Here is a 13,819-nt window from a genome sequence, read left to right as displayed (position 1 = left end):
CTTTGCTGCCTGCTGCATCACTGGGAAGGGCCAACGGGCTGCTCTGCACTCCTCCCCCCCTCCCCTTCCCCAGCAACAGATTTATCAGCCAAACTTGGTTGCACTCCTGGCCACTTCAGTGCTGTGTTGCACTGCGGCTGTGCGCATGCACGCAGCACTTACCAACTACAGTATTAGCCACATGAGCCAAAAAAGCCCGATTGCCCATGCTCTCAATTTGCTTCATCTCGGTGCCGATCCAATATGGAACTGATGTATATTAGTGCACCTCTACTAAATGTGATTAACATGATAAAATAAGCATTCTGATGACAATCCAGACTAAGAAAACCTAAAGGGAACTAGAAGAAAAAGCAATTACTTTGACATTCTCCCTGGTCAAATGTGGGAATAATTAATTTAAGCATGACACTCTTAGCTTATACCTAAAATATTCCTTTTACCCTTATGCGTGTAAAAGTTTAAGAGGTCTCATAATATCCTTTGTGAACTTTGTGAACTCAAGACGTAACAGCAGAGAAGTATATCTTCTGGAAAGTGCCAGATTGCTCTTGAAACCGTCACAGTGGCACTTGGGCTAAATTGTGCCCTCTATTTTATACCCTGTTTGTTAAGGGTAATGGGGTTGTATGTAGTGTTCAAAATAAAAGTCAGAACTTGTATGTGATAGGCCAGAGATTTGCTGCTCAATTCAGATGTTCTCCATTTAGGTGCTGGCATGTTTAGAGGGTAAGAATGATGTTTGTCAGCATAGAGTTGGTTTTAAAAGATGAAATCCATTTCCCTTTTCACAGGCAGAATGAGGAGTAAGGATCCCAAAAGGGTTTCTGCATTCGTTATTTGATTTAGAGAGCAAGGCTTTGCTTCTGGATTAGACAAGGTTGCAAAATGGATTTGCTTATTAATGTGAAATTTCATGGCATTGAGCAAGCTAGTTCTGTAGATGTCTTTCTGGATAGTCTTTACTGCATTGAGACAGACAAGGATTGCTCAGTTAGTGCCTTAAGCTAATCTGCCTGAAAGTTTAAACATCAATTTAACAAAAATAGAAAAGGAATTGTTGGGGAACTTAGGACAGAAACAATTTTTCCTCAGAGCAATCATTCGCATTTAACATGTGGGCTCTAAAGGGAATGGCTTTGTTGGTAGCATTTGCATTATCATACTGAGAATCTATATTGTCTGCTTAAAGTTTAGGTTGTATATAATGGTGGACTTCTATTTTGTGTTTTTGCTGTTTTCTGTGTACAGATTTGCTATTTGAAAACCACTTTATCTTGTAAGGACACAAACTTTATTTAGTATTCTGTCTTTCACTGTAGTGATTTATAAGAACATCTTGCGACTTTAAGTCAATATACAAGAGTGCCCGAAGGAAAGATTCACTTAATCTACCTGTGATATGACTAAAGAGGGATATTTTTTTCAAGTACATCTCCAGTGTAAGACGACATTTTTGGTGCTACTTATGCAGTTCAAAGCAAGAGAATAAGTTTAAAAAAAAGTGAGGATGTGGTATCATTTTTTTTGGTGGCAATTCTTTACAAAGTGAAGAATTCCATTAAAAAATACTGAAATTTGTTAAACCGATGACACTAGAAGAACTATGGATCCAAAGCCTTAGCTGTCATTCTTCCAGTGAGGCTGTCTTTTTGTTTTTCCTCACGTAGCTAGGCCAGGGGTGTTCAACCTTTTTTTTAAATAAGTGTACCCCTGGCAGCTGGATGCAGAGCCAGGGAGTGGGGAGGTGGTGCATGGGGGAGCAGTGGCAGTGCGGGGTGGTGGGTGGCAGCAGCGGCTGCCGCATGTGAGCTCCCCCCTGAACCCTGCCCTGCATCTGGCGAGCCGGGCAGCGCTTGTGCAGCCCACAGAGGCATGCCGCTGCCCTCCTTCCCCCAGCCCTACTCCTGGGAGGTGGCAGTGTGGGGTGGTGGGTGGCAGTGCTCCATCCCTGCCCACCCTTGCGTACCACCTTGGGCCTTCCCAGTTACCTCACTGTACCCACTGACACCCCCTGAGCTGGGAAGAGGAAGGTAATAGTATTTGGCCAAATACTTATCTGTGATATAAGTGCCTTGAAGTCAGGGCTTTTGGGGTGAATATAATGAGAACTCTTATTTGATTACTGTTACAGTTATTGATATTTGCATGAAGGACTTCACTCTTTCTGTGTTCAGCTTTCCTGTCTCTGTCTTCATGCATAACAGCAGAAGGTAAAGAAGAGATGGGAGAGGGTCATTTAGACATGCGTTTGAACTAACAAAGTGCGATTCTATGGAAGATACCATGTCAGGGATATTGCTACTGAATAAGTTGAATCAAATTTAACTTGGTCTGTTCTGCTTGCATCTAACATAAATTTGGTGGATTCAGACCTACTTAGGCAAGTTTGAATTGGATCCCAATTTTACATTTTTTCTAGCAGAAAGATTCCCTTTCTTTAATGGCTGGTGTTCTTGCTATGCTTCTCTACCACTATATGTTGCTAGATATAGTTTAATATGGAGGAAAAGGGACAAAAAAAATTAAAGAAAGGATGGGGGAAACACTAAAACAAGTATTCTTTCAATACCTACTTCAGAATAGTTGGGGACTGCCTGCTTAGTGACTAACTGCATCTAATTCTTTGAGAATGTATTGACTCTGATACCAAGTTTATGAAGACTGTTGCTCTGTGCATGGGCCTAGTGGTAAGGGAAATGCTTCATAGTCAAGTAAAAAGGCAGTCTCTGCCCTGAAGAGCTTGTCGTCCATGCAGACAGCATGCAGTGAGGCTAGAGACTCAACAAAAAGTGGCTTAAACCACCAGTTAAGTTTGTACAAGACTTCAGTTCCATGAGTTCTGTAGCTTTTTAATTTAACCTAGGATTGGGGAGAATTAATGTCTGTAGGATTGCCACAAGGATTGAGGATTAATCAATACTGGGAAAGATCCTTTTGGTTTTGCTTCGGTATTAATCAAAATGGGGTACTAACTTTTTCTTGAAGAAACACTTTGATACTCTAACTTTTTTTTTGGTTGATTTCATATTTACACAGAAATTTACAAAGAGAAGAGCTCCATGTGGGTGAACTGAAGATATACTAGGTTTAAACTTGAGTCCCTTTCATTGCATGAGTTGCATGTTACCCACTGACACTGAAGTAAAGCTGGAAAAAAACCTACAAGTTAAGAAAACAAGAAGTTTGGAATTGGACTTGGGGGATCTGGGCTTGGAAATGCCTCAGGTAAGCCTGGTTTGTGTTACAATGGTATTTACTTTAATAAGCTCGCTCTCTAACATAGTTACAGGGCAAAGTTTGAAGTCAACAGGGAAGAAATATTCCAAAGAAGAGGAAAAAATAGTACCAAGTAACATGTCCTTCTGGTCTACTCTGAGCATGAAATCCAGAAGTCAGAGTTAAGCCTCTCCCTCTGCTGGGATATCATCTTGTAAAATCATAATCACCAGTAGGAGAACAGAATTTAAAGCTCAAGCCTTCTCCCCAGGTTTGATGACTCCTAGAGTTCTTAATAGAAGGGTGCTCAACCTACCTTCCTCTTTTTAGCCTCTTTCTTTTCCTTGCCTCCATCATATCTGCATGGGCTGATAAGTTGGTGAAACATGCTAATACTTTCCCATCAGCATCATCACATGTTAAAACAGTTACTCTTCCAACAAACATCACCTTTCTCTTAGTATCTGTGATTCAGAAATGCTTTTCCCTTTGCAAGTAGATTGATTCTGCCTTGACTCCTGATTGGTTCTCCCAGTCTAGAGAACAGTATATCTTTTTGTGATCTTAGAAAGGGAGGAGAAATCAGGCTTATAACAGCAACTTGTTTGCAGTGTAAACTGCCATGACTATGCCACTTTTCCAGTTCACCTTTCTAATTGGCTGTACGTTTTGAGACTAACCCATCTAGTGGCTATGCATTCATACATATCAATAGGAAATAATTAGTCTAGTTCTCTGACAGTTCTGTAGCCTGCTGTGGATTCTCAAGGGACAGTGGGCTGCTATAATATACATTTTTCCTTACTGCGGACATGAGTCTAAAAGTGCCATAGCATTTTTGGGATGCTGCTGATGTTTAAGATGAGGACTGTGCTGCTGCTAGTTGTGTAGTCTGTCACACAGCAGGATTCAGCAGAGTTGTCTTCCTGATGAGACTAGTGGAGGACAGCCTCTTATTACTGCAGTGATTCACACACCAGTAGACTGACTGAGCCTTTCAGTAACACAGTGCATCCTCTCCTCTTACCACTCATTAGTTTCAGGAGGTCTTGGGATCTCATGAAGACCAAGATTTAAAAATAAGGTGAAAGCAGCAAATGGTCTTGTTACGCCACTAAAGTTTGTGTGGCTAGCAATCCTAATCTAATTGCAGAATCATTCTACACAAAGCCCTGCTTCCTTCTTAGCAGATGGAACAAATCCATTACAAATAAATTGAGGGGTTTTTTTGTATGTTCTCTACCCAGAACTAAAAAAAAAATAGCAGGCTCTTCTGGCTAAGACTGAAGGGAAAAGCTGCCAGAACTAGAAAAGCAGGGAGTATTGCAAATTGGAAGTAAAGCCGCTGGGGATGCAAGGTTGTGATAGTGGCTGCTCTTAGGAGTACTGACTATGCCCAGGTATATTGGTCTGTCACATTTAAAAATGCTCAAGTATCACTAAGGTTGCTAAACAAATAAGGATTTTGACCAGCTGAAAAAGAATGAATGAGCAACTGTCCAGCAGCTACAGTGGATACAAATGTCAGTGTCTCTTCTTTTTTGTAGGTGAAAGCACTGAATGTCACTAATTGGCTGAGAAAATATGATTTAACAGTTTAAGATATTATGTGTGTTTGTTTATCTAAAACATTTTTTCCAAATGCAAGCACAGAGCAAGTTTAAAGGCTGTTCAAGTGAAATAAGTCTTGGGGAAAGTTTTACTTGTAATGTAGCAATCTTTAAAATGGTCTCTTTATGGAAACATGAAATCTCTGTTAAGTTCTGCTGAGGTAATGAGAGAGATCTTTGGAGAGGGGTTATTTAACTGTTTTAGAGCTTCTTTAAAAAAAAAAAAAATTCCAATGATTTTGTTGTAGCCCAGTGTGAGTGGAATGGACCCTCCTTTTGGGGATGCCTTTCGGAGCCATACATTTTCAGAACAGACGCTGATGAGCACAGATCTTCTGGCAAACAGTTCAGATCCAGATTTCATGTATGAACTGGTAAGTAATCTGTTTGTTTGTTTATCTGACTTTTACCTTGGGCTGCGCTTTAAATTCCTAGAAAAATGAGGGGGTGATCGTTTGAATAGAGGCCACCTGTCTGACTGATTATTCATTACTGCCCATTCCTTACCTCAGCCACCAGACTAGCAACAGTAATATCCATTCAAAAGAAGGTTTGTAAATCTAGAGGTCTTCAGGGGCCTTGGACTGTAAGATATACAAAAGCTTTGAATTGAGTAAATGGTAGGCCTATATGAATAGGGAACTATTTGATTCGGATTTGCTGATTTGGATGCCAGCGATTCAATTCAGAGATTTGAATAGTTTTTTTTGTTTTGTATTTCCGATTTTCAATTTGGCCAAATTTGATGCGGAGCTGCTTCAGAGATTCAGCCATAGAGTGTAATGGGGAATCAATTAAATATCTAACTTTGTTGTTTTGGGGCTGATTTGGATGAAACTTGCAGGGATGGTAGCCTCTGCTGAGGGCATGAAGCCTGCCAGGTTTCAAGGTGATTAGTGTAGGGGTTTCTGGGAAACTGCACCTCAAACTGCTTAACAGACTGGCTGATGGCAACATCCTGAGGGATATCCAGCACAGGTTTGTTGCAGGTAGGTCTTCCTTGACCAGTCTTATTTCCTTTTATAACCAGGTGACATATCACCTGGACAAGGGAGAAGAGATTGATGTTATATATCTTGACTTTAAAAAAGCCTTTGATCTGGTATCCCATGATCACCTATTGGCAAAACTGGCTAACTGAGGCCTCGGCCTCACCACGATCCACTGGCTGGGGAATTGGCTCCACAGTAAGACCCAAAGGGTGGTGGTTGATGGAAGTCAATCGTTGTGGTGCCCTTTGCCCAGTGGGGGTCCCTCAGGGATCTGTCCTAGGGCCTATACTATCTAACATCTTCATTAATGATGTAGACATTGGTGTTGAAAGCGGACTGGCCAAGTTCCCTGACATCAGACTCTGGGGTAAAACATCCACACCTGAGGACAGAAGGGTGATCCAAGCAGACCTTGACAGGCTCAGGAATTAGGCAGATGAGAACCTGATGGTGTTTAACACCAAAAAATGCACAAGGTCCTCCACCTTGGGAGGAAAAACCTGCAGCATGCTTATAGGCTCAGCAGTGCTACGCTGGTTAGCACTACGGACGAAAGGGACTTGGGGGTCATGATTCTTCACAAGATGAACATGAGCCTTCAATATGATGCTGCAGCTAGTAAAGCGAGCAAAATGCTGGCCTGTGAGAAATCCCAGGATGTCATTCTCTTGTTGTACTCACCTTTGGTGAGGCCGCAGCTGGAGTACTGCGTCCAGTTTTGGGCTCCACAGTTCAAAAAGGATGTGGAGAAGCTTGAGAGAGTGCAGAGGAAAGCCATGTACATGATCAGAGGTCAGGAAAACAGACCTTATGATGAGATGCTGAGAGCCATGGGGCTCTTCAGCCTGGAAAAGCGCAGGCTCAGGGGTGACCTGATAGCCACCTATAAGTTTATCGGGGTGCTTAGCAGGACCTGGGGGAACCAGAGCACCCCAAGGGATGACAAGGTCGAACGGTCACAAACTATGCTGCGACCGATTCAGACTGGACACAAAGAAGAACTTCTTTACTGTCCGAGCCCCCAAGGTTTGGAGTAGACCGCTGCTGGATGTAGTTAAAGTGCCCACTTTGAACGGTTTCCAGAGACATTTGGATGCTTATCTTCCTGGGGTCCTATGATCCCTGCTGACTTCCTGCCCCTGGGGCAGGGGGCTGGACTCGATGATCTTTCGAGGTCCCTTCCAGCCCTAGCGTCTATGAATCTATGACAAGCAGAACTCTTGACATAGCTGAAATGGTGTATGTAAGGCACAGGGGGGTGAAAACTGCAGGCCTGCTAGGCCCTGCTGCAGCCATGAAGCCTGCCAGCTGTCAAGGCCTGGCATTCTGGGGCCCTGCACCTCTGGTAGAGAGAAGTCAGTCGCTGGCCATCTAGAGATGTCAGTCCTTTCCGCTTCTCCTCCCCACCCTGTTCCCCCTCCCTCTTTCTGTTTCCCCATGAAGACTGCCCTCTGAATCTTTTCTGGATCGATTCGGAAAGTTAAGCTTCTAGCATTTCAGTTCGGAGATTTGACCTCCAAATTGGGCTGAATCTTCTCCAAACTGAAGCTTCACACAGCCGTAGTAAATAGTTGTACTGCTGCTGGGGAATGGTGCTTGAAAGCTGAAAACTCAACAATGTAGTTGCTCTTAGAACAGGTGTTACATCATCTAAAAAAAGCAGAACAGAACTGAAACATTGACTTCTTAATATTTTTCAACATAAGCATTTCCCATTGCCCAGGTAATAGTGATCACCTTCATACATTATTTCACAGATTTGGATAGAATAAAGTTTTCCAGGATCTAAATGGCCTAGGATTGATAAAGGCAGATGTGTAGAGTCTTTTATCTCTTCATTATGTGTACAAATCTGATGTAGACCAGTTGAGAGGAAAGTAGTTTCCATCTGATGGCTCTTTAATACGCTAAATGAATTGTTGGTTTGAGTCCAGTTCCTAGTGGTCAGGCATGCACACCATACAAAAAAATCTTGCCACAGTTGGCTGGTATCTTTGGCAGTCTCAGCAGAGAAGCCTAAAGCTGTTGAAGCATGGAAACTAGGTTTCAGCCTTGCCCCAAGAAAATGCTTTAGCTAAAAGCTGAGGTACATGGAGTCACATTGTATCATAAGAGAAGTCTCACATACTGTCTGTCATTTCCCAGTATTGTTGGCTTAAATGGAAGCCCATTTCCCTAAAATATATCTTGTTAACTTGTCTTATTGTGCACAGGACAGAGAAATGGACTGTCAGCAGAGCTCCAGAGACAACTTCCTTTCTATGGAGGACTGCAAAGACATTGAAAACCTGGAGTCTTTTACAGACATTCTGGGTAATGAAGCATTTGCCTCAAACTGGGAGCAGTGGGACACGTACTGTGAAGATCTAACCAAGTATACCAAACTAACCAGCTGTGACATTTGGGGAACAAAAGAAGTGGATTATCTTGGCCTTGATGATTTTTCAAGCCCATACCAAGATGAAGAGGTGATAAGTAAAACTCCAACTTTGGCCCAGCTTAACAGCGAGGACTCTCAACCTGTCTCAGATTCACTTTATTACTCAGATTCACTTTTTAGTGTAAAACAGAACACTCTAACTTCTCTGCTACCTGGCAAAAAGATCACAAGCAGAGCAGCAGCCCCAGTTTGTTCCTCCAAAAATGTTCAGGCTGAGGCGCCTTTGTCAGACTGTGTTCAAAAAGCGAGCAAGCCCACGTCAAGCACACAAATCATGGTGAAGACCAACACATACACTAATGAGAAGGTGAACATTCACGTTGAATGTAAAGACTATGTTAAAAAAGCAAAAGTAAAGATCAGTCCGTTGCCACAGAGCAGACCGGTGTTGAGCCAGGCCCATGCAGATGCAGCAAAAGAAAACACCTGCTACTGTGGAGCTGTGGCAAAGAGACAAGAAAGGAAAGTGGTAGACTCCCTTCAGACTCCTAGTACTCCTCCTCCTGTTCTGCCTTTTAAAGAGACTCAGGAATTGCTCCTCAACCCACCCCAGGAAACTCCTGGGCTAATTGTGGGGGAGAGCAGCCTTTCTGCCAGTACGTGCGCGCCAGATTCTTCACAGAAGAAAGAAGAGCACAATTATTCTCTTTTTGTCACAGATAGCTTGGGTGAACAGTCAATCAAAGGAGACCCTGAAGAGGAGGATGAGGATGAGGAGGATGTTGAAGATGAAGACCATGATGAAGGATTTGGCAGTGAGCATGAGTTGTCTGAAAATGATGATGAGGAGGAAGATTATGAAGATGACAAAGATGACGACATCAGTGATACTTTCTCTGAACCAGGTACTTTTAAATTCTTGGCTTGCTGGAGCTGGGTAGCTTTGCATCTTCCCAGGAAATCTTGTGGAAAATATACTTTTGGTGTATGGTAACAGTTTGCCCTTACCTCTTATCCCTGGGTTCCAAAACTCTTTTCAAACATTCACTTATGAAGCTTCACTATACCCCTACAAGACAGGTATTCCTTCCTTTTCACAGAGAGATGTTAAATTATTGACCTAAGATCACGCAATAACATTAGTAATAGAAGCACAGAGAGAATTCAGGAATCTTGACTCCCATCCTATTGTTCTAATTGCAGGACCCTACTTGTATTTTTTTTTTTTTCCCTCCCTGTTCAACAGATTGATGGGGTATGCGGAGTCCTAACAGGACACATTAAATCAGTGATTACCTTTTCCCTAGATCCTATTGAGCCACTGTACATGATCGTCCCTAACCCCTCAACTTCCCCTAATTGGCCCATTTGTTGGCAATCACAGAAATGAATGAGATTGAAGCTCAGTCTCCACAGTCTCCTGTGCAAATAGCAAATGTAATTATAAAATTAACAGAACAGTCTGCTTCTGGAAGGTGATATGGAGTAACCATTACTGTATTAAAAAAAAAACAAAAAAAACCGTGCAGAATAATTAAACTAATTCTTAGCTATAATCACATTTTATACAGTCCTTCCAGTGTAGAATAAGCATCTGTGTTTTGAGAGAGGGGTATCACTTTTAAATCAGCAGTTCAAGTTAAGCATGCTGATGTCTGGCCATGAAAATTTTAGAATAAAGCTGCCTCATTAGCAAGGACTTTATACAAAATATACTTATGTTGCTTTGTATTCATTTTAAAGGCTTGTAATGTACATATGCAAGTATCTTAAAACATTACCTTCTTCACTTCTGTATGGAACTCCCTCAACTTATTCTCTCGTTCTGAAGTTTTGAGTGGCTTCTGCTATTATAATACTTTTGGGTGGTGGCACTTGATTCGGCTAGGTGCATTAGAGCATTGAGGCATGTTGCATATTATACATGGGAAAACCAGTAATCTTGAAAAGGTGGTTAATTATATTGCTGGCATTTTACTCTGGTAATACATTAATAATTTACTCTCTTTGGAAGTTTGTTTTATGCTGGCAAGGAGCCCCTTCTGCCTTCTATTAACTGCAAGTACTCCTGCATGTAGCAGCACAGTAACTGGGGAAACAAAATTGCTGCTTGACCTATATAATAAACTCACTAAAATTTCAAGTAAATGAAGGCCCTTTGCCTTGGCTGTTGAACTAAAGATTAAAACGCTATATAGTCTGAGTGTGCTACACCAGGGTTTTGTTTGTATCTTTTTCCTCCTTTATTGGTGAAAATACTTCAGAAAAGGGCCTGGGAATGAGCAGAAGTATTTACGAATTCTGTTGTACTAACATCAAAGGCAGAGAGCTGGATTTAGAGCTAAGGTGCAAGGACAAAGAACACTAACTCTCATTGACTTCCTATTGTGTGTATTTTCTATATAGATGATTTCATCTTATTTTCCCTACTTCCTCCTGCACTTTTTTGCAAGTGTGTGGAGTATGGGTTCATCTGAAGAGATGATAAAATAATAGCTTTCTGCCTCCTTTAGTTTCCATTGTTTAAATGGCATCCTGAAACTATCTCCCCATATTGAGTATCAGGACTTTGAGGTTTCACCCTCATCACTAGGTCATTGCAACAGTATGCCTTTAGTGAACTCCATTAGTGGCAGAGAGAAGGATAATCTGATAATTTAAGTACATCAAGTTCTGGTTTGGGAATTGAGGGCTATAGCTAGCTACAGTTACATTATCCTTTCCATAGCAGCATAGGGTTGCCTTATTTCTGTGTACTGAGGAGTTTGGACACTTTGGGATGGTATACAGTGTTTGCTGGAGTTTGCAGTGGGGGAAAAAAGCACGTGATGTGTGGGACTCAGGCTGGCTCTACAGCAGAGGCAACCTAGGGTAGGAATCATCATAAACAGAATTCCTCCCTGTTCCCTTCCAGTATTCGCATATTAGGCCTAAGATACTAGTCCCTAAACAAATGCATACCATTTTTGGCACTCTTACTATAATACTGAGAACTGGCGCATCACAGCTGCCTGCTTTCCCTTTACTTATATTTAGGATGAAATGCACTGTTACATAACCAGAACTCCCTGCCACACTAGAATGTTTGATTTGAATGGAAAGTAGCAAGCTCTGGCAGCTCATCTGAGGCTTTAGTCCTAACAAGGGTAGGGATCTGCTGACTTTGAAAATGTGTGTCAAGTTCCTAAATATCTTTGTTGGAAGACCAGGCATAGATGGATTTTTGCAGATTTGTGTATTCCTTGTCCAAATCTGTGAATCACAATTTACATTTTTTGTTCCCTTGTAACTACCCAGTATAAACCCTTGGAGTGTATTGGATCCTTAAAAAGGTGTTTAGGAGAGGGTACTGTCCTTAATTTTTTTTTTCCTCTAACCCAGGGGTGTTAAATTCATTTGCTCCTGTGTGCCAGATGAGGGGTGTGGGGCTGGTCTGCAAGCTGGATTGGGCCCATAGGCTGGCCCCATGTACAAGAGCCAGCCTGCAGGGTCATTCTGGTGCAAGTGCCACAGACAGCACGTGCCTTGGGCCAGCCCCGCATGCAGTACGTGGTGCAACGGGCCATTCTGGGGTGCATGCTACATACAGTGCACGGAGCCCGTCTGGAACACGCATCCGCCCCATGTATGCTGCGTCCATGCCAGACCAGTCCTGGACACTGGCTTTGACACGAGGCCAGTCTAAGGGCCTGACTTTGGATCAACCCCAGATCCAGTGAGCAGGGTTGGTCCAGTATGAGCACCACGGACAGCACATGCCCTAGACTGACCCTACGTGCTGTGTGCAACATGTGCAGGTTCAGCCCCTGAACCCTTCTCTCTGTGCAGCCTGTGCCAGATGGGTTCCACGCGCCATATACAGTGTGTGTGGGTCTGAGGCCAGTACAGGCTGCAGGAGCCAGCACATGCTGCATGCAGTGCACTGGTCTGAAGCCCACAGGCAGCACTGTGGGCCAAATGTTTGATGCGTTGACCCTAATCAATATGAGTTTTCTTGGGGTTTGTGTAAGAACAGTCATCTTGGCAGGATGAGCTTTACAGATATACTTGGGCTTGGATTTTTGTGAGTTTTGCTTTAGGTTTTGTGATTTTTCTGTAGAGACTCAAGAGATCCATGTTCTGTTGCTGAGCCACCAGCTCAGTATAGTCTTGGGGATTAGCCGTAATTTCTGTATCTCTGTTCCTTATTGGTAAATAGTGAAAAAGTTAACGATATTTAAGAGGCAGGGATTTTCACTGGGCCAACTGCATGGTTCGGATAGACATAGGCAAGGTTTCAAATGCTGAGCATCCTTCAACAGGTCTGGGGGAAAAAGCAGGCACAAAGATTAGCAGGAGTCAGACTGCATGGCATACTCAGTGCTTAGTCCTTGGTGTCCAGTAAATTTACGATTTTTGTTCCCAGGCTTACCTTTCGCAGGTATGTTCTCCTTGAGCTTAAGGACAGTAAGTTTAGAAAGTGAGTGGTAGTTCTGTGAAAAGTGTTGTTCTATACATGTCTCTGTTTTAATTTTTTTTCTTTTTTTTCTTTTTTACCTGTGATCATTCACTCTGCATAGTTTTAGTTTGGTTTCATCCACATGGTTTGCATTAGATAATTTGGTGCACTGGAAGTGATCTCCGCATGCATATCCCCAAATGTGGTATAATCCAGGGGTTCCGATGGGTTTGTTGTGGGCAAGTTGTGGTTTTTTGTAGTAGCAGAAATGCTTGACAGGTTTTGCATCTGCTGTTAAGGCAAGGCTGCATCCCACTTGATGTCTGCTTCTGATGACAAGGTTAGGGGGTTGTTTTGAAAGTCAGGACCTTGGGAAGGTGAGGCCTGATTGTTTAATGATACTTAATCTGTTATGTGTTTTTTGTTGGTTTTTTGTTTTTGTTTTTTTGTTCGTTTGTTTTTTGTTTTGTTTTTTTACTACTCATCCTAAACTTGTAATTAAAGAATTCAGCAAAGCTGAAAATAACATAGATTTCATAGACTTCTAGAGTTGGAAAGGACCTGGTAGATCGTCGAGTCTGACCCCCTGCTCCAGGCAGGAAGGAGCACTGGGGTTAAGTAACCCCAGCCGGATGCCCGTCTAATCTCCTCTTGAACATCTCAGGGAAGGGGAAAGCACCACCACCCTTAGAAGCCCATTCAATGTTTTGGCAACTCTTACCGTAAAGAATTTTTTCCTTGTGTCCAATCCAAACTGAAGGAGAACAGATTTATGGCCATTATTTCTAGTAATCCTGAGGGACGCCCTGGTAAACTGTGTCCCATTCCCTGCTGACTCCCCCATGATGAAGCAGCCACAAGATCACCTCTCAGCCTTCTCTTGCAGAGGCTGAAGAGATTCAGATCCTTCAGTCTGTCTTCATAGGGTCTTACCTGCAGGCCCTCATCCATACAAGTAGCCGTCTTCTGAACCCTCTCAAGGTTATCCACATCCCTCTTGAAGTGTGGTGCCCAAAACTGGATGCAATACTCCCATCTGCGGCCTCACCAGTGCCACATAGAGGGGAATTATCGGTTCCCTAGACCCGCTCGTGATATTGCTGTATCCTATTCTGTCCCAATTAGATAAACTAACTTTACACAGTTATGTAGACTGGAAAAGCTGAGACAAACAGTGCCT

At 42.7% G+C, this 13,819-nt stretch overlaps 1 protein-coding gene across 1 annotated transcript in view; it reads left to right on the top strand.

Moving 5' to 3' along the window:
• CREBRF (CREB3 regulatory factor) overlaps nt 1–13,819 on the top strand; it is a 40,407-nt gene that overhangs the window by 20,023 nt on the left and 6,565 nt on the right. The window contains exons 2-4 of the mRNA XM_019506404.1: nt 3,040–3,228; nt 5,078–5,203; nt 8,035–9,106. Of these exons, the coding sequence (XP_019361949.1) occupies nt 3,115–3,228; nt 5,078–5,203; nt 8,035–9,106 (1,312 nt within the window). The 5' untranslated portion in view covers nt 3,040–3,114. The remainder of the gene's footprint in view (nt 1–3,039; nt 3,229–5,077; nt 5,204–8,034; nt 9,107–13,819) is intronic.

Source organism: Gavialis gangeticus, unplaced genomic scaffold, assembly GCF_001723915.1.
Source record: "Gavialis gangeticus isolate Ggan-Ray unplaced genomic scaffold, GavGan_comp1, whole genome shotgun sequence".
In the NCBI taxonomy this organism is placed as follows: domain Eukaryota; kingdom Metazoa; phylum Chordata; order Crocodylia; family Gavialidae; genus Gavialis; species Gavialis gangeticus.
The sequence above is the reverse complement of the archived record's forward strand: the minus strand, read 5'-3'. Positions and strand labels throughout refer to the sequence as shown.